The following is a 23,234-nucleotide window of genomic DNA, read 5'->3' on the forward strand; positions in this document are numbered from 1 at the left end:
CATTAGATGTGTCAGCTGCTGCTAGTCTCTGAGTTAGTTGATAACAAGATGTTGATTTCATCTGTTACCTGACTCCATGATAGTTATGTAATTCTGAGGGAAGTTTTAGATGTAACCGTGTGCAGTGGGATGTTTCCTCTTCACTTGATGCTGAACTGTAACACTAGCGTTAGGTGGTTAGCCTAGGCATGCTAGGTGTTGTCTGACAGTATTAATTGGTGTGTTTTCATAACAGTAGGCTACCAGACCATCAGCTCAGTGGGACAGGAGGGGTGGGAGTTTGGGTGGAGCAGAGCTGTGTGACTGGTGGAAGAGAACCTCCTTAGTTGGGACATATGTTTGACAATGTTGTTGTAGTTCCTGTGGCTACTGTTAGTTATAGCCTAATTGTTATACTGATCCCTTAACCTACTTGTTTGACTCGATAAAAACATCTATATATTAATTGTGATTTATTATAGCCAGTAATTTTCACATGTCTCTGTTGGCATACCTACGTGGAACCTTATAACATCAGCCCAGAACACAATTCATGCATCATTAGGCCTACTGGATGTTTGGGAACTTGAGAGTGTGATGTACACACTGTCTGCCCTTTTTTACATGAAAACCCATGTGAAGCGACGGCACGGTGGGGAAAAAGCGGACACTCTAGAAAGCCCGAAATAGCTAAAATAGGCCTCGAAATTTTTTCAGTCAAAAGATTTTATTTTGCTTTAACCCCTGTGTTAACGCCCAACCTGGGCGTATGTGAAATAGCAGAGTCCTGATTGGCTCTGAGAGGCTGTTTACAAATGAGCCGCTAAACCCCAGCAACTTGTCTGAGCTGTACCAATTGTTTGACCGCAGTAACAAGATACAAGTCTTTCCCTCTCTAAATACCCTAAGTTCTGTTGATTTAACATGGCATCATATAGAAGAGATTGATCAAACAAATCTATGTTAAATTTATTTATTTATTATATTCTTGATTCCTAAAACCACAGACGAATGATTCGTTGACTGATGCAAAAGGGCCTTTCTGTGTGGAGTTTGCATGTTCTCCCCATGCCCCCTGGGGGTTTCCTTCATATAGGAACCCCTCACCCAAAAAATGCAATATCCTGGTCGCTGAAGCGGCTGGTGACTGCACCTGTATTGGAGGAGACATGTGAAAGTCTACACCCTAACCCTAACCCTAACCCTAGGTTGGCAGAGGGGGTGGAGCAACGACAAGGACAGCAGATAAGGTAGCAGCAGATAGGGAAACTTGGCTAAGTAGAATCGGGGAGAAAGAGGGGAAGCTAAACCTTAATGCTAACGCTAGCTGGCAGCAAAATATCCCAATCTGAGGGTTTTCTCCATATTTCTATCTAGATGACATTTGATGCTTATAAGTACAGTATATAAGTTACCCCCCCCCCCCCACACACACACACACACACACACACACACACACACTCCAACATCACAACAATGACAGTGCTTGTAAAGCTAATACATGGCATAGGGTCCCACACAAGTCACTCATCATCCCTAACATCGTCAAGGTAGGCCAGAAACAGGCCCCAAACAACCGAAAATCTCCAGAGTGAATTGATTCTCAGGAACCTAAGTCTCTCCATCCGTATGACAGAAGTCATACCCGCCAGCCATAGCTGAAAAGATGGTGGGGAGGGGGACTTCCATTCCTGTAGGATAAGTTTATTGGCAACGATTGTCCCCTGTGTCAGAGCTTGCTGCACAGCTGTAGGAAAACTCAAAGATGAGTCAGAGCAGCCAAAGATGGCAAGCTCTGCCTCCGGCTGAAGGGTCACTTTGTAGGCCTTAGAGTACCAGTCGAATACTTTGGCCCAGAACTCAGTCAGTGAAGGGCAAAACCAAAAAGCATGAGACAGAGTGTCCTCCGATAAACAAAAACACCTGTCACACAGTGGTGAGACAGACGGGTAAATCCTGTGCAATTTATGGTTAGAATAGTGAAGCCGGTGGGTAACCCAGGTTTCCTGAGGGAGACTTCTCTCCCTCATGAATTCCATTCATGATGAGATTATCTGATCCAGCGCAGCTGTCATGGATTTCTCGTTAAGACACTAACTAGCACCACCTGGGTGCAATTGCGCCTGCACGCTGATTGGCCGGACTCTCTACTCTCAGGTGCAACGCTCTTGCTTAATCTGATTGGAAGCCTGTTTCGGAGCGGCTTCTTGCAGGGAGAGAAGTCTCCCTCAGGAAACCTGGGTTACATCGTAACAATCCGTTTCCTATCAGTCGACCTCTCTCCCTCATGAATTCCATTCATGATGAGAGTAAGACACACCGTGAGGAAACCATGCAGACGTATCTGCTCCTCCGGGAGCCTGAAGTGGCCATTGCGCTCAAATGAGAAGCACCACCACCAGAGCTACCTCTGTGCACAAACAATGACAAAATATGCCATATGCGCACACACCTAGCCCAGGCACAAGGTGCCACCAGGGCTTAGCGGACCTCAGCAAGGTCATCTGTAATTGGGTGGAGAGCCAGGTAACAAGGCTTGCTTCACAGACGACCACCCTCGGGACCCTTGTGTGTTCTCGTAAGAGTCATGACCCCAGGGCCCAGACGCATTAGTGACTTAGTAATTCATCACTAAGGAAACTTTGAGGATGGTGAAGGCTGCAGTTCCATAGACTGACTGACACGGGACTCAGATCAGGCCTTAGGGTGGAAATGTAGGGCATGGGCGCAGCACTAGCCAGCATCACCCAGCAGTATAGCGGCAACAGTCCTATGCACCGAAGGGCATGGAGCTCACGTCTCCTCTTTTTCCTTCTTCGGTCAATACAATGGCGTTGCTCTTGTCGATACAATGGCATTGGTCCCACCGAGAGCTAGCGCAGTCCATAAGCCTGCAGATCCCTCTGCGGGCAAATCCAAGCTTGGGAGGGAACGCCCCCCTAAGCGTGCCTCCAAAAAACGTGGGCACCAGTGCGCTGTGGATGCCATCCGCCAAGAGGCAGAGGCACCATCCTCCAAATTAAACTGGGACAAGCAAAGCATGAGGGCGGCTTGTCTTCCCCTTTTTCCCCTCTTTGTCTCTTGAGTCAGGGAAAAATTAATGCTCCACCCCATGAGCTTGTCGGATTGTATAAGAGAGCCCAGTCTTGGCGACGGGTTGCTCAAGACAGCTTGGTCTGTAATCAATGGAGGGAGTCTGTTGCCCTGCGGGCATATGTCCAATGGAGCACTGTCAGGGCTCTGATGGGCATTACGACCCACACAGCGCTGCCTCACCATCCTGGGGAGGGTGAAAGGGCGCAGCTCAATAACCAAATGGTGTGGCCCCTGGACCAGACTTTAGGGTGGAGCACAGGCAATATGCACCAACAGTCCTCCTCTGCCGAGGCAGGGAGCACTGAGCAGTGAGCACATTGTTTTTTTTGTTTTGTTTTTAGCAGATTGTAATAAGAGCCAGGGGCACAATGTACAGCTGTGGAACCCATCGGGCCCCAAGGGGCGGAGGCACCCTCTACAGGTCACCCTGGCCATGAATGAACACATGCATACAAGCAAGCCTGAAGGTGGCTGGTCCTCCAAGAATTAAGGAAGTTCCCATTCTGACATCCCCGTATGTATGGATTGTATCCACAAACCAATGAGAGCCCTGCCTTGGAGACTGGTTTCCCAAGGCAGCTCGGTCTGTAATGGACTGAGTCTGTTGCCCTGCGGGCACGTGTCCAGTGGAACTGCACTGTCAGGGCCCAACGGCCACAAGTGACTGCTCACTTCAGCCCTGCTTCACCATCCTGGAGAGGGTGGAAGGGCCAGTCTGACAGACTGACTGGTTTGAGCCCCGGACCAGACCTAAAGCGTGAAGCAGGCAATACGCAGCAACAGTCGCCATGTTCTGAAGGGCCAGGAGCACTGTGATGCATGTTCAAAAGAGCCAGGGGGACAATGCACCATGGAAAACCTCAGCCCTAAGGCAGGTGCACGATCTTACGGTCACCCTGGTCCTCAACCAGACTGGAACAAGCAAGGCCCAAAGGCAGCTTGTCTTCCAGGCCTTACGGAAGAGCCACCTTTTGAAGAGGACATACTGGACCAACCTCAAGCAAAACCGTGGGCCGGAGAACCCGCTGACATGCCGATGGTTCTACCTCCATGTCCCTGAGGGGAGAAGGATATCCGGTATCTGGGCCTGGTGAACCGGACTGCCTCGTTGCAAAGCTTGTAAGCCGAAGGTACCTCAGACTCGTCCACAGAGATGCTGAACGCTGTGTGTAAGTCGCTTTGGATAAAAGCGTCTGCCAAATGACGTAATGTAATGTAATCTAATGTAATCCATATCACTCTCTCTAGAGTGGTGCATAACAAGATTCAAGATTCAAGATTCAAGATTTATTAAGTGTCCCAAAAGGGCAAATTGGATTGCAGAAAGCGTAGTACGAAGTACATACATAAAAACAAATAAGACAAAAAAAAACATTGTAAAAACAGTCTAGAGCAGCAGTTTAAAGTGCAACACAATAGTTAAAGTGCAAATGACAACAGTAGCAACAATCTAAAGTGCACAGTAGAGATATAAAGTGCATTTCGCTCACATTTATATCACAAGAAAGAGCTACAATGTATCATTGTATTAAAGCACAAAAGAAAAAACCTCAGTCCAGACCAAAGTATATAATACAGATATACTGTACTGTACCCCTAAGAATAAATAAAGATAAAATAATAAAAGAATAAAAGGATAAAATAAATAAATAACAAAATAACAGCAACGGCAGATGGGGAGACATTACATTTGTACCCCAGCAGCGTTCAACGCTCTGATAGAGACAGGCACAAAGGAATTTCTGTATCTGTTCTTTTTAACTATGGGGGCACAAAGGCGGAGCCCGGAAGGAAGGAGCTCATATTCGAACCTCAGAGGGTGGGCATCATCTGATCGGATGGACACAGCTTTTTTCAGCACCTGGTTATTACAGATCTGGTCCAGGCTTCTTAACTGGGTTCCGGCTATTTTCGAAGCCACCTTCACTATTCTCCCCAGGGAGTTCTTGTCTTTAGTACAAAGATTACCATACCAGCAGATTATGGAAAATGATATGACAGACTCCACAAAAGCGCTATAGAACATTTTCATCAGAGTTTTATCAACCTGAAATTTGGCCAGCTTCCTAAGGCAGAAAAGGCGCTGCTGACCTTTCTTACACAGCATGTCGGTATTCAGATCAAACTTCAGCTTGCTGTCAATTACCGTACCCAGATATTTGTAGTCTGTCACTATATCGACAGGCTGACCGTTGACAAAACTGCTCTGGGGAACAGGGGGGAACGTCGAAAATCAATACAAACCTCTTTCGTTTTGGAAACGTTGAGTTGTAAGGAAGCGTTTTCGCACCAAGAAACGAAGTCGTCAATGACTTGGCCGTGTCCTACATCATCATCATCAAGCAGACTGACGATGACAGAATCGTCAGCGTACTTGGCGACCAAGGCCGGTGGCAGGCTAGGCCATGGTGAGCCCGGCTGTGTGTGTGCGGGCTCATAAGCCGCCTATACACAGGCCTGTCACCATTGCTGCTGACACATCGCACTACCTGGATTGGTGTGTGGCTGCTACTGAGGCACAATAGAGTGAGCTGCATGTAAAGCTCCTAAGCTGCAGCACATCTGCTCGTTATCTGTGTCACTGGAACCCCCTCCAATGAGAATTGGACAAGCAAGCCTGAGGGTGGCTTGTCTTCCAGGAATTCTGGAAACTCTTCACGCTCTGACCTCCGATCCCCTATGCCTGTTGGAATATATTCCTAACCAATAAAAGAGCCCAGCCTGGGAGACTGGTCACTCAAGGCAGCTTGGTCTGTGACGGACATAAGAGTGTTACATAAGAGTGAACACCCACTCAGCCCTGCTTTACCGTCCTGAGGAGGGTGGCACAGTTAAAGGTTGACTGGTGTGGGCCTCGGACCAGACCTTAACTCATTCACCGCCAATGACGTCTTTGACGTGTTATCAGAAATAGCCCTCCCCGCCAATGACGTGTTTGACGTGTTTTTGTTTTTATTACTGCAGGGCGTAGTTTAAACACTTCCCCAGCCTGTCACATGGTATCAGGTCCCTATCATCTAAGACAACACGTGAACAAACACATACCGCAGCTGTTGTTTTGAAATTGAGCAGGAGGAAAAGCAGAAAACTGGTAACGCTTCCTTGTGCAGACAGGAGAAACGCCATTGAAACGCGCCTCGGCGCGCTGCACGAGCTGGAGTCGCCTTCCTCTGTGCCAGCCGGGAGAAAGTAATCAAGAGATGTGTTTGATCATCGGAGGAATGAGGAAATGATCGATCAGTTTGCGAGGGCGGTGAGGACGTGTTGAATAGCCGAGGGGAAAACGGGAACGATCAGATAGCAGGGGATATGACAGGGAGACATGGACGAGGAAGGGTGCAAAATAAACACACAACAGCAAGGCACAAGGCAGAAGCGGGAGTCAGAGCAGCCCGCTGTCCTTTCTCAAGAGCTATTCAGTTGGTTCATGTAATCGCTGGGCTGCGTGCCCTCCAGTGTTGCTCCTGGCCAATCCCAGCGCCACAGGGCGTGGTTATTGCTTATCATATGTGGGGTTAGAAATCTAAAAGGGGGATCGTGTGTGTGTGTGTGTGTGTGTGTGTGTGTGTGTGTGTCTGTCTGTCTGTCTGTCTGTCTGTCTGTCTGTCGGTGTGTCTGTCTGTCTGTCTGTCTGTCTGTCTGCACACTCACTCACACCGAGTAAACTGTATTGTTGAATGTAAAAAAAAAGCACTTCATGTGTATATATATATATATATATATATTTTTTTTTTTGTCATTTGTGTCCTAACGAATAATATTTACATGTCTGATGTCAATACAGTTCAAAATAAAAGAATTGAGAGCGAGTTCTGCATGAGATTGTGTGCATAAATACATAAATGCCATTTTCTGCAATTTCTTTTCTCAGAGAGACATTTTGGGGGAAAACAGGGTGTATATAAATGGCTATAAGTAGAGTACAGAACATGCTAAAAGCTCACTTTTTTTTCCCTGGTGAACCCAGAGACGTACATCTTCATTTTGAGGTATTGCAAATCACTCTGGTGCTAATAGATAATTTACTGTGGGTCTTGAAAGATGACCAACAATTATGAAAATCTTTGGCCTGTGCTAAATATTGGCAGTCCTAAACTGGCGGTGAATGAGTTAATATGGGGAGCAGTTAATAAGCAGCAACTGACTTGATGCATCGCAGGCATGGACCTGCTTCCCAACCTAACTGGGACAAGCAAAGCCTAAAGGCGGCTTGTCCTCCAGAAGTAAGGGAAAACATTTTGCCATAATCGGTCTCCATCTTCACTCAGAATGTGGAGGCACCATGATACCCCCCTGCTGACAATCGCTCTGTTGCACCTCCCTGATGGCCTTCTTCGCCAGGAGAGTGCAATCTCTGAAGCCAACCCCTTGCTCTATACCTACCCCTTCTCCCAGGACCGCATTGTCATGGGAGGCAGCAGGGGGGCTGTGTTATGAGAGCGTCATCATCTCTGGGAATGCATGTTTAGCCCCTTTACACACACACCGACTAGAGTGGTGTGTCATAGGTGCCGAGCTGCTGATGAACTGTGTCGGCACGCCTCTGAACGCATAAATCAATCAGTCAATCAGTTAGAACTTTAGAACTGATTGACTGATTGATTTATGCGTTCAGAGGCGGGCCGTTCTATCACACAGCCCACTACAAAGGTGTGTGTGATCACTCATTTTCATGAATGAACCTGATGAAGCATCTGCGAAACGCGTTGTACCTGTGAGCTGTTGCAAATAAATGCCACGTGAAAAGTTGGTCCAAGTCTGAGGAGTTTGTGCGGTCCGCTGGACTCTTAGTCTAGTGTTTGTTTATTTCTTATTCAATATATATATATATATATATATATATATAATTTACTTATAATTGATTCTTCAATTATGTTAACACGTTCACTGCCAATGGCGAGTTGACTCGTCAAAAAAAATCCAACGGTTCACTGCCAATGACGAGTTGAGACGTCAAAAAAAAATATATATTTTTTTGACGGTGCTACGTGGATCAATGCCCCCCACGTCTCCTATAAAAATATTGGAGCTACCGAACGTGTACAACCCATTCCACCGACCCACTAAGTGGTGACAGTGCTCTCCATTCTAGAGGAAGGCAAGCAAAAAGCAGGGTGAGGAAGCCATTCTCATGAAAATGGATTGGCGAAAACGCTTTCGCGCTTGGGAGCTGGCGGTGGGGTTTTGCAAATTTGCATAATAGATTACGGGTGGAACACACTTTGAAACACGCAGCATAAATAAGACCAGAATCGCAAAAGCTTCATGAAAGCTCTCAGAACCCCAAGAAACGAGCGAGCCCATCCACACTTGTCCAGCGGCCGCCAGCAGACAGGCAGAGCAGCAGCAAAGCAGTGAGCCTGGTGACGCGAGGTTACAGCAGCAGCAGCAACGAGCTTGTGACAAGCCCGCTGCAGCCAAGAAGAACACACACGGAGGGAGGAGTTTGAAGGAGAGGGGTGTTTCCTGCTGTTATGGAGGAAATTACTGTTCAAAACTATTGTTTAGATGTCTGACGTCTTACTGATGCCAAAAATGAATGGTTAAAGTGACTGTTCTATCGAATTTCACAAAAAGCCGTTTATCTCAGAATACATTTTCTGACGCTGAAACCATGCTGTATTCAACTGCTAATGCTTACATAACTACTAACTCTACAAACTAACTCTTTTAGACAGAGAAAGCACACATTCTATTAGTTCTTTTGAGATATTGTGTGTTCACAAAATCCTAACAGAAACGAATCCTTGGCTCTTGAAAGATGAGCCAGAATCCTCAAAAAAAACCTCTGGCAGAAGCTAACTACAGTATTGAAAAACGGCTGGCAGTGAATGTGTTAAGTTGATTTCGGATATGTTTTTCCTTTTTTATTCTTATGGTATCTTTGTATTGTTTTAGTGTTTTCCCATAATGCAGGCGTATCATTTGGTTGTCAGGGTCCCAATGTTTCTGATTGGATAGCTTTCTCAATTTTCAATCAAATTTCCTTCGATTTCTACACTCTTCATCAAACCATGTGGTGTCATTTCATCTTTTTGGTTTGTTCTTTTTCTTTAAGTCTGTTAATTTTGCTGATTTATAAAATATAATATTTACGTTTGTAACTACCAAATTTACACCTTCATTATTGATGGGGAATGATATCAGCAGGAATTTGTCTAGGAGTGATTGGATTTGTTGGCTGCTAATTGCCTTATGGTGGTTTTCTAAGTTGCCTGTATTCCATCTATAAGGCTGAGGAGTAGGGTGTAGCCTATTGGGCTGATTTGCCTCTCTGTCTCTCTCTCCGTCTCTCTCCGTCTCTCGCTCTCTCTGTCTCTCTCTTCCTCTCTCCGTCTGTCTCTCTCTCTTCCAGTTATCACTGTGAATGACATGAAGTGGCAGACAGCGCCATCGGGGAAGTTCTGGCCCTTCGTGGAGGTCACCATGTTGGGTCCCTTCCTGGCCGACAAGAAGCGCAAGTTCACCACCAAGTCCAAGAACACCTGCTGGAGCGTCGAGTTCAACAAGGTCTTCCAGTTGTAAGTACAGTACCTGGACTGTGACATCTGGATCAGTCGCTGTCATTTGTATGTTCATTTATTATTATTTGTTTATTTACGCATTTGTCTGTTGCACTGATTCAAGTTTGGGGAAGTGATCCATCTCACACTTTTTCAGCCTTTTCAAAACTATACTGATTGGCCCAAAGGTGGCGCAGTATCATTCATTTGTTTGGTTGGTGCAGTATCTCACTAGTCACTACTGTCTCTCAGCATTTTCAAAATGCTGAGAGAGTCCAAACTGGCTGAAGGCGGACATTAGGCCTACATTGTAAATTATGCTAATTGGATGAAGGGGGACATTAGGCCTACATTGTAAATTATGCTAATTGGCTGAAGGGGGACATTAGGCATACATTGTAAATTATGCTAATTGGCTGAAGGGGGACATTAGGCATACATTGTAAATTATACTAATTGGCTGAAGGGGGACATTAGGCCTACATTGTAAATTATACTAATTTGCTTAATTGGTCTCCCCCCTCACTCTCTCCCCTCCCCTCCCCTCCCTCCTCTTCTCCCCCTCTCCTCTCTCTCTCCCCTCCCTCTCTCCTCCTCCTCTCCTCCCTCCCCTCTCTTCTCGCCCTTCCCCTAATTCCCCCCCTCTCCTCTCCTCTCTCCCTCCTCTCCTCCCCTCTCCTCTCTCCCCTCTCTCTCTCCTGTCCTCTCCCCTCTCTCTCTCCTCCCTATCTCCTCTCCCATCTCTCTCTCCTCCCCCTTTCCTCCCCTCTCCAGTGTCCTAGGTAAGGAATCCCCAGATTGCTATGAGCTGCAGCTGACTGTGAAGGAATTCGGGTGTTGGCGCGCAGACCGGGTGGTGGGCACCACGGTGGTTCAGCTCCGTGACATCGCAGAGCGAAAGAGCTGCGTGTGCTGGTGTCCGCTGGGGCCACGGATCCACACCAACGACACGGGCACGGCCATCACGCGCATACTGTCCCAGCGGCCCCAAGATGAGATCGCCAAAGAGTTTGTCGGGCTGAAGTCGGAGACTCGCCCCTGGAGGAGGCGAGATGAGGCGCAGGATCAGACTGACCGAGAGACGGCCGGTGGAACGTTGAAAATGTGACCCTGACATAGTTAGGGTGATGGGTTACGCCTTCGTCACAGCTTCGTCTGCACCCAGAGCATCAGAGAAAAGATCTCGCAGAATGTGACAGGGTTTCCACGGGCCATGAAAACCCTTGAAACACATAGAAGACTTTGGATGTTTTGGAAAATAAAGGGGGCCCTGAAGGTACTCTTTTTTACAATATGCCTCAGCTTTCTGGATCTGAGCATCAACAGTTCAGATCCGAAGGACACACTTTCATAAGGGACAAAAAGGTTCTCTCATTTGGTTCAGCTGTACCTTTTTTCTGACGGTGTGTATGATGGTATATAGCAAGAGCTTTAAGATGATTTTGACTTGACATTTGGGATAAAAAACAAAACAAGGCCTTTATGATTTCTGTGATTTTGACATGTTATATTTTACTCAATTCTGAGTCCTTGAATTTGGCCAAACGTCATTGAAAAGTGAGTGTGCTGCAACCTGCTAATTGAGCTAAAGCAAACTGACTTTTAGCTTTAGATGGAAAACATAATTTGAATTAATGACGTATATTTTGGAATGAAAATTAAAGACAAGTTTTCCTCATGAACATAGCAGTCAAAATACAGTCGTTTTCTGTGAACTAACCAGCACGAAAATGTAACCTAAATAAAACTTCTAGCTATGTTGGCCATCTGTAGCCACTGACCTCTCTGGGCTTCCCCACAGCTGTGGAACAGTCTCTGACTCTGGGGACAACTGTTGCCAAAAGACTCATTCTGAAAGAATGGAAGTCCCCCTCTTCACCTTCTTTCCAACTGTGGTTGACAGTCATGATCTCTGTTACAAGGATGGAGAGGCTCAGATCCCTGAGAACCAACTCACTTAAAACTTTTCTAACTATTTGGGACCCGTTTCTAGCCTACCTCGACGAGGTTAGGGGCGGTGGGTGACTTGCCCGGCTGGTTTCTGTTGGACGCCTTGCGTGGGACCCCATGTGCGACATCTCTTACAAGTATATAAGCACCTTATATGGATGGTCCACATTATAATAACTGTTGATATATGTATGTTTTTTTTCCTTTACTGTGTCTGAATGTGTTTCATCATCATTTTTGTTCACATATATTGTTAAAATTGAAAATAAAATATAAAAAAACAATAATTTCAGCAATTCACTGCTTATTTAACACCTATTTAACTTAAGACTGTAAATCTCATGTAAATTCAACGTAAATTCATATTTAATATCCACAGAACACTCCTCCACTCATGTACATATTATATAGACTTGATTGCACTTGTAATGTTGTGATTTAGTTATCTTTCCTACTTCTTTGTCTTTGTATATTGACCTGCATACAGGCACTAAGATAAATTCCTCGTGTAACTTGCATACTGTGGCAATAAAAGTGATTCTGATTCTGATTCTGATTCGAAATCCCAATCACTGTTTAACCATCATCACCTAATAGAAATAACCTATCCAAACAACAAGCCATGGATCACCAAGGATCTGAAAAGCTACTGCGGGAGAAAAAGTCTGCCTTGAGAAGTGGAGATAAAACTGCCTATGCTGAAATTAGAAAAGTTGTTCGTGCTGAGATTACAAAGGTGAAAAGTGTCTATAAGGAAAAAATTTAATCCAAATTCAATGCCAACGACCTTAAGTCTGTTTGGAATGGCATGAAATCAATGACAGGCCTTCAAAAAGGCAATAATTCTGTCTCTCTAGATGGTTTTTCCTCTGATTCTCAGCTCGCAGATGAATTGAATAATTTTTATTTGAGATTCAACTTCGATGTTTTTAATGAAAAAAACAATGACATCTGCGAACTTGTCAGGGACACCTCTGTCTTTGACTTTGATCCCTCTGACATCACTAAGCTTCTTAAACAAACCAAGGTTAATAAGAGCCCGGGACCAGACAATATTAGTGGCCGAGTGCTAAAGTCTTGTGCCTCACAACTGAGTGACATTTTTCAGGGTATTTTCACTCAGTCTCTTCAGTTGCAGACCGTACCCAAGGTTTGGAAACATGCCACCGTCATCCATGTGGCAAAAAACAAAAACCCCAAAGTCCTAAATGATTTTAGACCTATAGCTCTCACCTCTCTGGTGATGAAAGTCTTTGAGAAGCTGGTAAAGCAGGAGATACTGAAGCAGGTTGAAGGTCAATTAGATCCTCTCCAGTTTGCCTACCAAGCAGGTAGGGGTGTGGAGGATGCTACCCTAACTTTATTAAATCTTTTAGTTCAACATCTGGAGGCCCCAAAAACACATGCCTGCATTCAACACCATCTAGCCTTATCTCCTTGCAGAGAAACTTATTTCTCATTTTAATCGAAACCCAAATCTTATTTGCTGGATTGTGGACTTCCTGACGGACAGGTCACAATGTGTGAGGGTCAGGGGTGTGTTATCCTCCAAGCTATTCTCTTCTACTGGTTCCCCCCCAAGGCTGTGTCCTCTCCTCACTGTTCTGTATGAGAAGAGAAGAGGCATATCCTGAAGTTTGCAGATGACTCAGTCATTGTAAGTCTTTTAAATGACAATGAGACTGAGCATGGTCCTATAGTGGACCATTTCATATCTTGGTGTAATGACCAGAGATGGGAAAAGTACTGACATTCTGTACTTGAGTAGAAGTACAGTTACTTGTGTAAAAAACTACTCTGGTAAAAGTAGAAGTACTGATTCAATTATTTTACTCAAGTAAAAGTAAAAAAGTACAGGCTCTGAAATGTACCCAACGAGTAAAAGTAAAAGTATTTTTACCGTATCTTTCTGAATGACTGAACCTCACATCATAGAATATAATTTGAGGATAAAAGATCCCCTACAAATGTTTTACACATCTTAAAACTCTACTTTAAATAGTGTGCTATGGTTTTTCCACACAAAAAACCCCCATTAAAATCATATCTAGTCCTCCCTCATTAATATTTCCATTATATATGAATGTGCAAATAGTTAGACAAGTTTAACTGCTGGATACAAGGTGTCCCTTACAAAGTGCAGAATCACAATACTCGAGACTGATATGATACTGATACCTAATGGATAAGGAACTGAATGTCCACAGGTTGATCACATTCACAAATTCAAGGTTTATTATCAAGACAGAACTGTCTCTGGTGTTAGAACACCACCATATCCATATTAGCTGAATGTTGACAGTGCACAAACTGAATGTATGTGTTAGAACAACACCATAAGGGGCCATGCGGTTATTTAAAAAAGAACGCTTGGAAAAGCCAGATTATTGGCAACTCTGGAAGCAGCGAGATGAAAATCCTCCTCTCCTGGGAGAAGACTCGAGGTGGGAGGAGTGAAGAGGAGCAGGGCGCTTGTTAAACTTTCCTCAGCTTTCAGCGCCCAGAGCGCTGCGCTAAAGAAAACACCACCAGCTTTTAAACGCGATGAAATGCTTCTTGAAAGAGATGCGCGCTAAGCGCGTACTTATAGAGAATGAATTGCAAAAAGAGGAGCGCTAATAAGTGCTGGCTGTCTGCACGGCTCCTAATGTCTGCGTGTGTCTCCCCCATGGTCTCCCCTCAGAGAAAATCCATGTTTCTCTTCTTTGTCCACGCCCCGGAGGAGTGCCAAGTCATACTATTGGCGGAGCTGGAATGAGCTTTTATCAGCAGCGCTGGGAAACTCGTCTATTACTTCTGCTCCGTTCTCCCGTTTCTACTCGTTTTTAAATTACATTCTCGTGCATTTAAACAAAAGTAACGAACCTGTTTTGAAAATGTACACAAGTAAAAGTACAGATACTTGTGTTAAAATGAAACGAGTAAAAGTAAAAAGTCGTCAGAAAATTAAATACTCAAGTAAAGTACAGATACTCGAAAAATCTACTTAAGTACAGTAACAAAGTATTTGTACTTCGTTACTTCCCATCTCTGGTAATGACACCTTCTTGTCAATCAATGTTTCGAAGACTAAAGATATGATCATTGATTTCCGTAAATCTCAACCTGCTATTTCTCATACCACCATTCAGGATATGGAAGTTGAGATCGTCCCGGAATATAAATACTTGGGAACCATTATAGACAACAAACTGAGCTTTGAATCAAACACTGATGCTGTCTGCAAAAAGGTCCAGCAGCGCCTGTTCTTTTTAAGAAAACTGAACACATTTAAAGTCTGTAATGTTCTAATGATTATGTTTTATCAATGCTTCATTGAATCTGTTCTCACCTACTGTTGTGTGGCCGGGTTTGGCTGCCTCACACTGTCCTTGACAGGAAGGACTCATATGTGAGAATGCTGTTCATTGAGTTCAGTTCAGCGTTCAACACCATCATCCCTGCTGGGCCTGAACACGTCACTCTGCAACTGGATATTGGACTTTCTCACCGAGAGATCACAGTCAGCACGGGGGGGAAATACCACATCCAGCACCATCACACTGCGCACGGGAGTCCACCAAGGAGGAGTGCTCAGTCGCTTGTTCTTCACCCTGCAGTGCTGACCCATGACTGTGCACCCAACCAATGAAATTTGATGAAACCACTTCATCAAATTTGCAGATGACACAACTGTGGTGGGTCTCATCAGTAACACTAGCTGTGTTTCCATTACAGTTTTTCGCAAAATAATTGCGATATTTCTACAACTTCGACAATGTACAATTGCGACTTGTAGGCGTTTCCATTGAAGTTGAGTTTCGCAATTCCCGTTACCAGCAGCTGCCAGTGATTACGCACGCGGATCTGCCCCATATCCCGTCCCCTGCATGCTCGAATCCAACCAATGGTCAATGCAAATCACAACATGAAGTTACAACGCATATAAACCAGGGCCGTAGCTAGCTATGAGGACGGGGAGGTCCGGACCTCCCCTAATATTTCAGAGATTTTTTTTTTTTTTTTTTTTATAAAACAATCTGCATGGAAAAGCATGAAAAACACGGGATCGCTTTTATTTTGAAACGAAAGGCACGTCAGGCAGGAAGTAATCTGACGCCGCGTCCGCGGTAACTTGATTCCGAGAGAGCAGCAGCATGGTGGTGAGTGATGACTGTCTGTCTGCCTGGCGAGATAATTGAAGGTGAGCGACCTGCGAGACAGTGAACGAGTGAACGACAGACAGTGAGTGACACTTGACAGATTTTTTAGCAACAACCAAGAAAGTAAGTGTCTAGTCTGTCTCTTAAGTAATGTTACCTGTGTGACACGTTGGGATGCTACTGGCTAATCATGCATGATGCCAATTGCCAAGCTCCCGAAGTCAGGTATGCAGGTGGCTATATGCATGGTTTCAGTTTCATGACCCAATAAGTAACAAAAAGAGGTGGTGTAAAGTTAAAAACAACATAATATATTTTATTTTATTTTTCAATCGTTCCTATCAGGAATAAATAAATGTCCCTCTGTATGTTTTTTTTATTATCGATGATGACTTTGTGTGTTGTGTACGGCTTGGGTTGTGTACCTGTGTTTGTAGGTGTCATTTTGATATGAATTTGGCTAAAACAGTTTGTGTTTGTTACAATTATGTTGACAGGAGAGCTGAGCAGGTGGTGACATGAAAGAGAATATACTGAATAATGACATCACAACAGTATAATCCTAATGTTGATTTAAAATGATATATTACTCTAAATATGGCTTAAAAATGGGAAAAAAAAAACTCAATTTTTTTTCGGGCGCCGCCGAATCCGCCTCCCCTTGCTGGACCTCCCCTATTTCGGAACCCTGGCTACGGCCCTGATATAAACGAGCCTGATTATCAATTCAAAAGAACATGTTGCGGGCTGCGGTGAATGCAGTGAGCGCGACAGGCAGAGGAAAAAAGGTAGCCTACAACTTGTCCCATTTTAGAGATGGAGGAGGGGGGGAAAGGCTGATATGGTGCAATAGTCAGAATATCGTGTATTATAATTATAACATTGCACCTGAAACGTGTGTAATGTATTAATCACTTCAGTCAACAGCACCGCACCGGTGTGCTTTTCATCCCGCCGATCATCTCGCCGCTGTGCCAAATGCGCGCACACAGGCATGGATCGATTTCTCCCATTAAACATGATCTATTTTCCGGCTCCGCTTTTGCACAACACGTCTTTCTGCTAGGTAGCGTTGCTTCAAAGTTTTCCACTTGCTGCGAAGGTTTTGCCACGGTTTATCAAACCCTTTCTCCCTAATTTCCTTTCATTTTCCAAAGGAGAAGATGGGTCACATGACGTGCAAATGCGGAAAATCTGTTTCCATTACACTTTTGCGATAAACTGCTATATCGACACGTCTGAAAAACCACCTCATGAGAGCGCAAAAACGTTTTGCGATATTTGGGAGCTTTTTCGAAATTTACGTGTTTCCATTACCCAATTTCTATTGCGATATTTAGATTTTGCGCATTTCTGACGGTAATGGAAACTACTACAGATGAGACTAACTACATGTGGCAGATTAGGTCTTCCCCCTGTCCCGCTGCCCGTTAATTGACCCCAGCTGTTCGGAGTCCTAATCAGCTGAGTGGGGCTCACACATATCAGGTGTGTTGGCCAACACATTCATTCTCTACCTGGCATTCAGCACGGTGGCAGAGACTGGAGCGGCTATCACACGCCAGCCCAGTAGCCTATATTCTTCCCCGAAAATACACGGTAGGCACCGGCTATTATGTCCCTCACGTCATGTACTTTCACGTTGTTACTGGGGTTTACAGTCTGACTTTGGTCCCCGCTTTACAGCGGCTTCTACAGTTGCCCCCGTCCAGCGCGGCAGGGCTGCTTGCTGTCAGAGGAAGCGGCCGTCAAGGCTTCCCTCTAGAGCGGGGTGGGTGCCTGCTTTTCCTCAAACCCGGTGAATTACCTTTGGCGAGCCTGGCGTGAGGCAGCTCGATTTGTCGGGTAAGCTGGTTCATTGTATCTGTACGTAATTGGCTTATATTTGGCCCATGGCTAATATAACATTGCTGTGCTCTCTGTTCTGCTGTATAGTGGGTAAGCCACGGCTGTGGTTCCCACGTTCGGTCCCCCTGCCCCTGCGGGAAGCTGCATCAGCGTGGGCCATACATACTTCAGTGGCCACCGGTCCGGTGTCTGCTGCTCTGTCTCCATAGCCTACTGTATGCTGTGTAGCAACTGGTGCTCCAACCCAGCAACACCACAACTTATTAATTAACTTCCGTTAGTTTGTTTATTTTTCTTTCGTTGTATCTGTGGGCCGGGGCAGTGTCCTATCATAATAGCTCCTTATACGCCAACAGTCAAGTGTGTGTGTGTGTGTGTGAGTGAGAGAGAGGAGTGATGGAATGATGTCTGTGTTTATTTTCTGTCCGATATATGTCAAGTTGTGAGTTGTATTGTCTGGTTCAGTCACATAGGCTATTACAGCACACCACTATTTAAAGCTGTGGGCTAATTGCTCTTTGTCTCCCTCCTTCACAGGCGTTTGGGCACCGTAAGGCAGACTCAGACTTTTGGTTGCGGCACTGTTTCCCCTTCTACTCGTTTGGTAAAGCACTGGGTGGTTTGATTTGTGATTTTGTGTGAGTATTTAATTTTGATCTGCCTTTTCTGTAGTCTGACCCTGGCGTGTAAGCCCCTTGCGCTGTGTATCGCTAGGAGGTGATCGCTTAGCCTTTACCTTCGCTTGATTAAAGTGGTAATTATAGCCTATGGTGTAACCCCAACCAGCACTGAACAAAAATAAATATATTTTTGTATGAAACTGTTTTTATTGTGTCTCTGGTTTTAAGCCTGTGTCAAAGGAAAATAAACATTAAATTATATTTGTGGAAGTCTGTCTCTTGTCCAGTGTGTTTTGAATCTGTGTTTGCCTTTTTGGTATCAAAGTATACATTGAGTAAACGCAATTCCCCAGGTGGCGTTGTCGCTCTTTTATGACCTGGTCACATTTTGGCGTTGGTCGGCAGGACACATTTAAAGGACAGAGACGTGACTTCCATTGTTTTCTTTTGACTTGTTTTGCTCTACATTTTGTGTCGTAACATTTTTTCTTTTACAGGTTTGGTGTGTTGGTTTGGAGGCAGCAGTGGAGACAGAGCAGCAGGAACCGTGCCGGTTTCGAACGCGGGACCCTGGTTTGAGGTTTTCAGGTGCAGTTTACATTCGCGCGGGTCACGATGGGAGAGGAAGTACAGCAGCTCAGAGAGCTAGTGGCACAGCTTAAAGCGGACAATGACCGGCTGGCTCGAGAGAGGGATGTGTCTCACGCAGGCTCAAATGGAGCCGGCCCCGTTCCCCACACTTCAGGTGGTGGCCCTGCTGTCGCTGAGCGGATGGTGGTGATACCTAGAGAGCGCAAATGTCCCTTATTTAATGGCAGGACAGGCATGGAGATAACTGAGTGGATAGAGGAGGTTCAGGCGTGCATGCGTGCCCGCCACTTGGCAGCGAGGGATCAGGCCTTCTTCATTTTTGACCATCTGGATGGAGAGGCCAAGATAGAGATCAAGTATCGCACCAGTGTAGAGCGGGAGGACCCAGCCAAAGTGTTGGCCATCTTGACAGAACTATATGATTGTACTCGGTCGTATGTAACCTTGCAGACGTCCTTCTTCTCCAGGCAGCAGCAGGAAGGGGAGTCGCTGCTGGAGTTCTCTCTGTCGCTTATGACCCTCATGGACCGTGTGAAACGGTCGGCACCGGAGGGCCTGCTCAATACCGAAGTCCTTCTTCGCGACCAGTTCGTGGAGCATGTGCTTGATGGTGCCCTGCGCAGGGAGCTAAAGCAGGTTGTCCGCCGTACGCCCACTGTCACTTTGTTGGAGGTACGGGGGGAGGCCATTAGATGGGAAAGGGAGGGGTTGCCAGGGGGTGCTAGGGAACGTAGTCACTCTCTCCCCTCAGTGCATGGCCTTCAGTATGGGGTGCAAAGTAGGCCCCAACCCGCTACTCTGGCCCCACCCACTGGAGCAGAGTGGAGTGAGATGAAGGAACTCTTGAAATGTCAACAGGAACAGCTAACTCGGCTCACACAGTCTCTGGCTTCTTTTCAGCCTTCTGTCCGTCCACTGCCTCCTCGCAGTGGTCCCTTGATTTGTCGAAGGTGTCAACAGCCAGGGCATTATGCCTCAGAGTGTGATGGTGAACGGGTTCCCTTTCGTGGCCGTACGGGTTCTGCCACGGGCCCACCTGCTAATGGTGCTGGGATGTCCCACTTCTCCCAGCAGCCGGGAAACTGAAACCCACTGAGCTGCGGAGCCAAAGCTCAGGGGGGGTAGGTGAAGGCTCATCAAGGGCAGATGTTATGAATAAATTAATGGCACACTGTCCACACATAGATGTGGTGATGGGTGGGGTCACGGTGCCGTGTTTGCTGGATAGTGGATCCATGGTTTCCACGGTCCCGGAGAGCTTCTTCTTGAGACACTTCGCACCATGGGGTCATGAACGCTTGAAGTCTTGTAATTGGCTACAGCTCCTGGCAGCTAATAACCTTCCCATTCTGTACATTGGCTATTTAGAGCTAGATGTGGAACTGTGTGGTAAAATCATTCCTGGTTGTGGGATCTTGGTGGTGCAGGATCCTCCTGGCGCTCCACCCGCCACCTTTGGAATCTTGGGGAGCAATATCATCAGGCGCTGTTACAGGGAACTCTTTGAGGTCTATGGCCCCGCTCTTTTCGACTCACCCTCGGGGGCTCAAGCTCCTGGTCCAGTCTTTGAGGCGCTGCAGCATTGCCATCGCGCCGCAGTCGAGCCTCCAAGGGAAATTGTGGCCAGGGCCAAAGTCCGTGGTAGACGGGCAGTGTGGGTGCCTGGTGGAGTAATGAAATTGGTTGCTGCCACTTGCTCTGAACAGCTTTCCGGTCAGACTGTGCTTTATGACCCGTTGGAGTCCGGCCTGCCGGCGGGGCTCCTGGCTTCCCCCTGTCTTGTACAGGTCACCCGAGGTACAGCCTACATCCCGGTGGTCAATGTGGGGACGACGGACATGCGCTTCCAGCCGCGTACCAGCCTTGGCACTTTAAGTAGTGCCCGGGTGGTCAGTCTACCTGCAGGAGTAACTGAGGTGAAGCCCGCCACTGCTACAGTTTCCTACCAGGCGGCTAGCAATCCAGCACAGAGTGGGGTAGGGGCAGTGGACTTGTCTGCTTTAGCAGAACAGGACCAAGCTGAGGTCCGTGAGTTATTGCAGAAATATGAGACTGTATTCTCCACCCATGAGGGCGACTTGGGGTGTACCAACCTCATTTCCCATGACATCCCGCTGCTGGATGACATTCCTGTGAGACAGCGGCACAGGCGAATCCCCCCGTCTGAGTATGAGGAGGTGAAGGTCCACATTGACCAGCTGCTTAAGGCTAAGGTGGTCAGGGAAAGCAATAGTCCGTACGCTTCTCCCATTGTGTTGGTCCGTAAAAAGGACGGTAGTCTACGCATGTGCGTCGACTACCGCTTGCTTAATTGCAAAACAAGGAAAGATGCATTCCCTCTACCTCGTATTGAGGAAAGCCTTGATGCCCTTGCCGGAGCCTGCTGGTTCACCACCCTTGATCTGGCCAGCGGGTATAACCAGGTCCCAGTCTCAGAGAAAGATAAGCACAAGACCGCCTTTTGCACACCCTTTGGTCTCTTCGAATGGAACCGCATGCCATTCGGGTTATGTAATGCCCCGGGCACCTTCCAACGGTTGATGCAAAGGATGTTTGGGGATCAGCAGTGCCAATCTCTCCTGCTCTATCTTGATGACATTGTTGTTTTCTCCTCTTCTGTGTCTGAACATCTGCAACGACTGGAGGGTGTCCTTGGTCGGCTTCAACGGGAGGGCTTGAAAGTCAAGCTGGAAAAGTGTGCTTTCTTCCAGGAAGAGGTTCGTTATCTGGGGCACGTTATCTCCAGTAAAGGAGTTTCCACCGACCCAGCTAAGATTGAGGCAGTGGCTAACTGGCAGCAGCCCCACCAGGTGGCAGAGCTGCGGTCATTCTTGGGGTTTGCCAGTTATTATAGGCGCTTTGTTGAGGGGTTCGCACAGCTGGCGGGTCCCCTGCATAGGTTGGTGGCAAAACTGGCAGGCACCCGGTCAAAGCGAGGGTCTGGACGGGACTTGGGTGCTGCATGGACACCCCAGTGTGAGGAGAGCTTTGAGGCTATAAAGGCCAAGCTAGTTTCAGCCCCAGTGTTGGCCTACGCGGACTTCTCGCGGCCATTTATTTTGGAGATCGATGCGAGCCATAGTGGACTCGGGGCTGTCCTTTCCCAGGAGACCGAGGCTGGTGTTAGGCCAGTAGCATATGCCAGCCGGGGCCTCCGACCCACCGAACTCAACATGGATAATTATAGTTCCATGAAACTCGAATTTCTGGGGCTTAAGTGGGCAATGGCAGAGAAATTCCGGGAGTATTTGTGGGGGCACAAATGCATTGTCTTTACTGATAACAACCCATTGAGCTATCTCAATTCAGCTAAACTGGGAGCCGTGGAACACCGGTGGACTTCCCAGTTAGCTGTTTTTGATTTTGAGATCAGGTATCGCTCCGGGCGCAGTAATGCGAACGCGGATGCACTTTCCCGGCAATACCTGCCCACATCTGGCCTGGCCGAACATGCACTACCTGGTACTTCGGTCCCACTGCTTGTTCAGCAAGCTTCGCGCTCTGCTCCAATGGTGCCTGTTACTCAATCCATCATGTCTGTCCTTCCAGGCCACACCCCCTCTGACATTCAATCTTTGCAGGAGGATGATCCTCTGTTGAAGGATCACTTCCTGCCATTCTGGGCAAGGCGGGTTCGGCCTACCCATGAGGAGAGGCAACAACTTCCCAAATCGGCCTTAATGCTTCTCAATCAATGGGACCGTTTGGAAGAAAAAGAGGGTATACTCTACCGCCGGACTTTTCGTTCAGACGGGGGAGAAGAATATCTGCAGCTTGTCCTGCCTGGAATTCTTAGAGACGAGACGCTGAAACAATTGCATCAAGAGCATGGGCATCAGGGCATAGAACGCACCACGGAGCTTGTGCGGCAGCGCTGTTACTGGCCGGGAATGTCAGCCGACATAAAGCGATGGGTCCAAGGGTGTGAACGCTGCCAAGTTGCTAAGGATTCGGGGGCGGTGCCCCACAGTTTCATGGGACATTTACTCTCCTCGCAACCGAATGAGATTGTTGCTATAGACTTCACATTGTTGGAGCCTTCCCGTAACGGGTTGGAGAATGTTCTGGTAATAACTGATGTCTTCAGCAAGTACACCGTGGCTGTCCCTACCCGGGATCAGCAGGCGACCACCGTTGCTCAGGTCTTGCTGGTAGAATGGTTCTTCCGGTTTGGTGTTCCAAGCCGCATCCATTCGGACCAAGGTCGGAACTTTGAGAGTTCACTGATCCACCAGCTCTGTCACTTGTATGGAGTGGGTAAGTCTCGAACCACTCCATATCATCCCATGGGAAATGGACAGTGCGAGAGATTTAATAGAACCCTTCACAATCTCCTGCGCACATTGCCCGCTCCACGGAAGCGGGATTGGGCTTCCTGCCTTCCGCAGGTGCTCTTCTGTTATAACACCACCCCTCATCAAAGTACAGGGGAATCCCCTTTCTTCCTGATGTTCGGTCGGGAACCTCGGCTCCCCGTTGACTTTCTCTTGGGTCGGGTGCTGGAC

At 46.8% G+C, this 23,234-nt stretch overlaps 1 protein-coding gene across 1 annotated transcript in view; it reads left to right on the forward strand.

Moving 5' to 3' along the window:
* The window catches only part of LOC310800854 (protein unc-13 homolog B-like), a gene marked incomplete at both ends in the record, with an annotated part of 267,146 nt that extends 256,460 nt beyond the window's left edge, over positions 1-10,686 (forward strand). Inside the window, 2 exons of the mRNA XM_083664751.1 lie at positions 9,431-9,596; positions 10,353-10,686. Of these exons, the coding sequence (XP_083520877.1) occupies positions 9,431-9,596; positions 10,353-10,686 (500 nt within the window). The remainder of the gene's footprint in view (positions 1-9,430; positions 9,597-10,352) is intronic.
* Between the last annotated feature and the right edge of the window lie 12,548 nt (positions 10,687-23,234).

This window comes from Poromitra crassiceps (assembly GCF_964638095.1).
Source record: "Poromitra crassiceps genome assembly, contig: HAP1_SCAFFOLD_125, whole genome shotgun sequence".
Classification (NCBI taxonomy): domain Eukaryota; kingdom Metazoa; phylum Chordata; class Actinopteri; order Beryciformes; family Melamphaidae; genus Poromitra; species Poromitra crassiceps.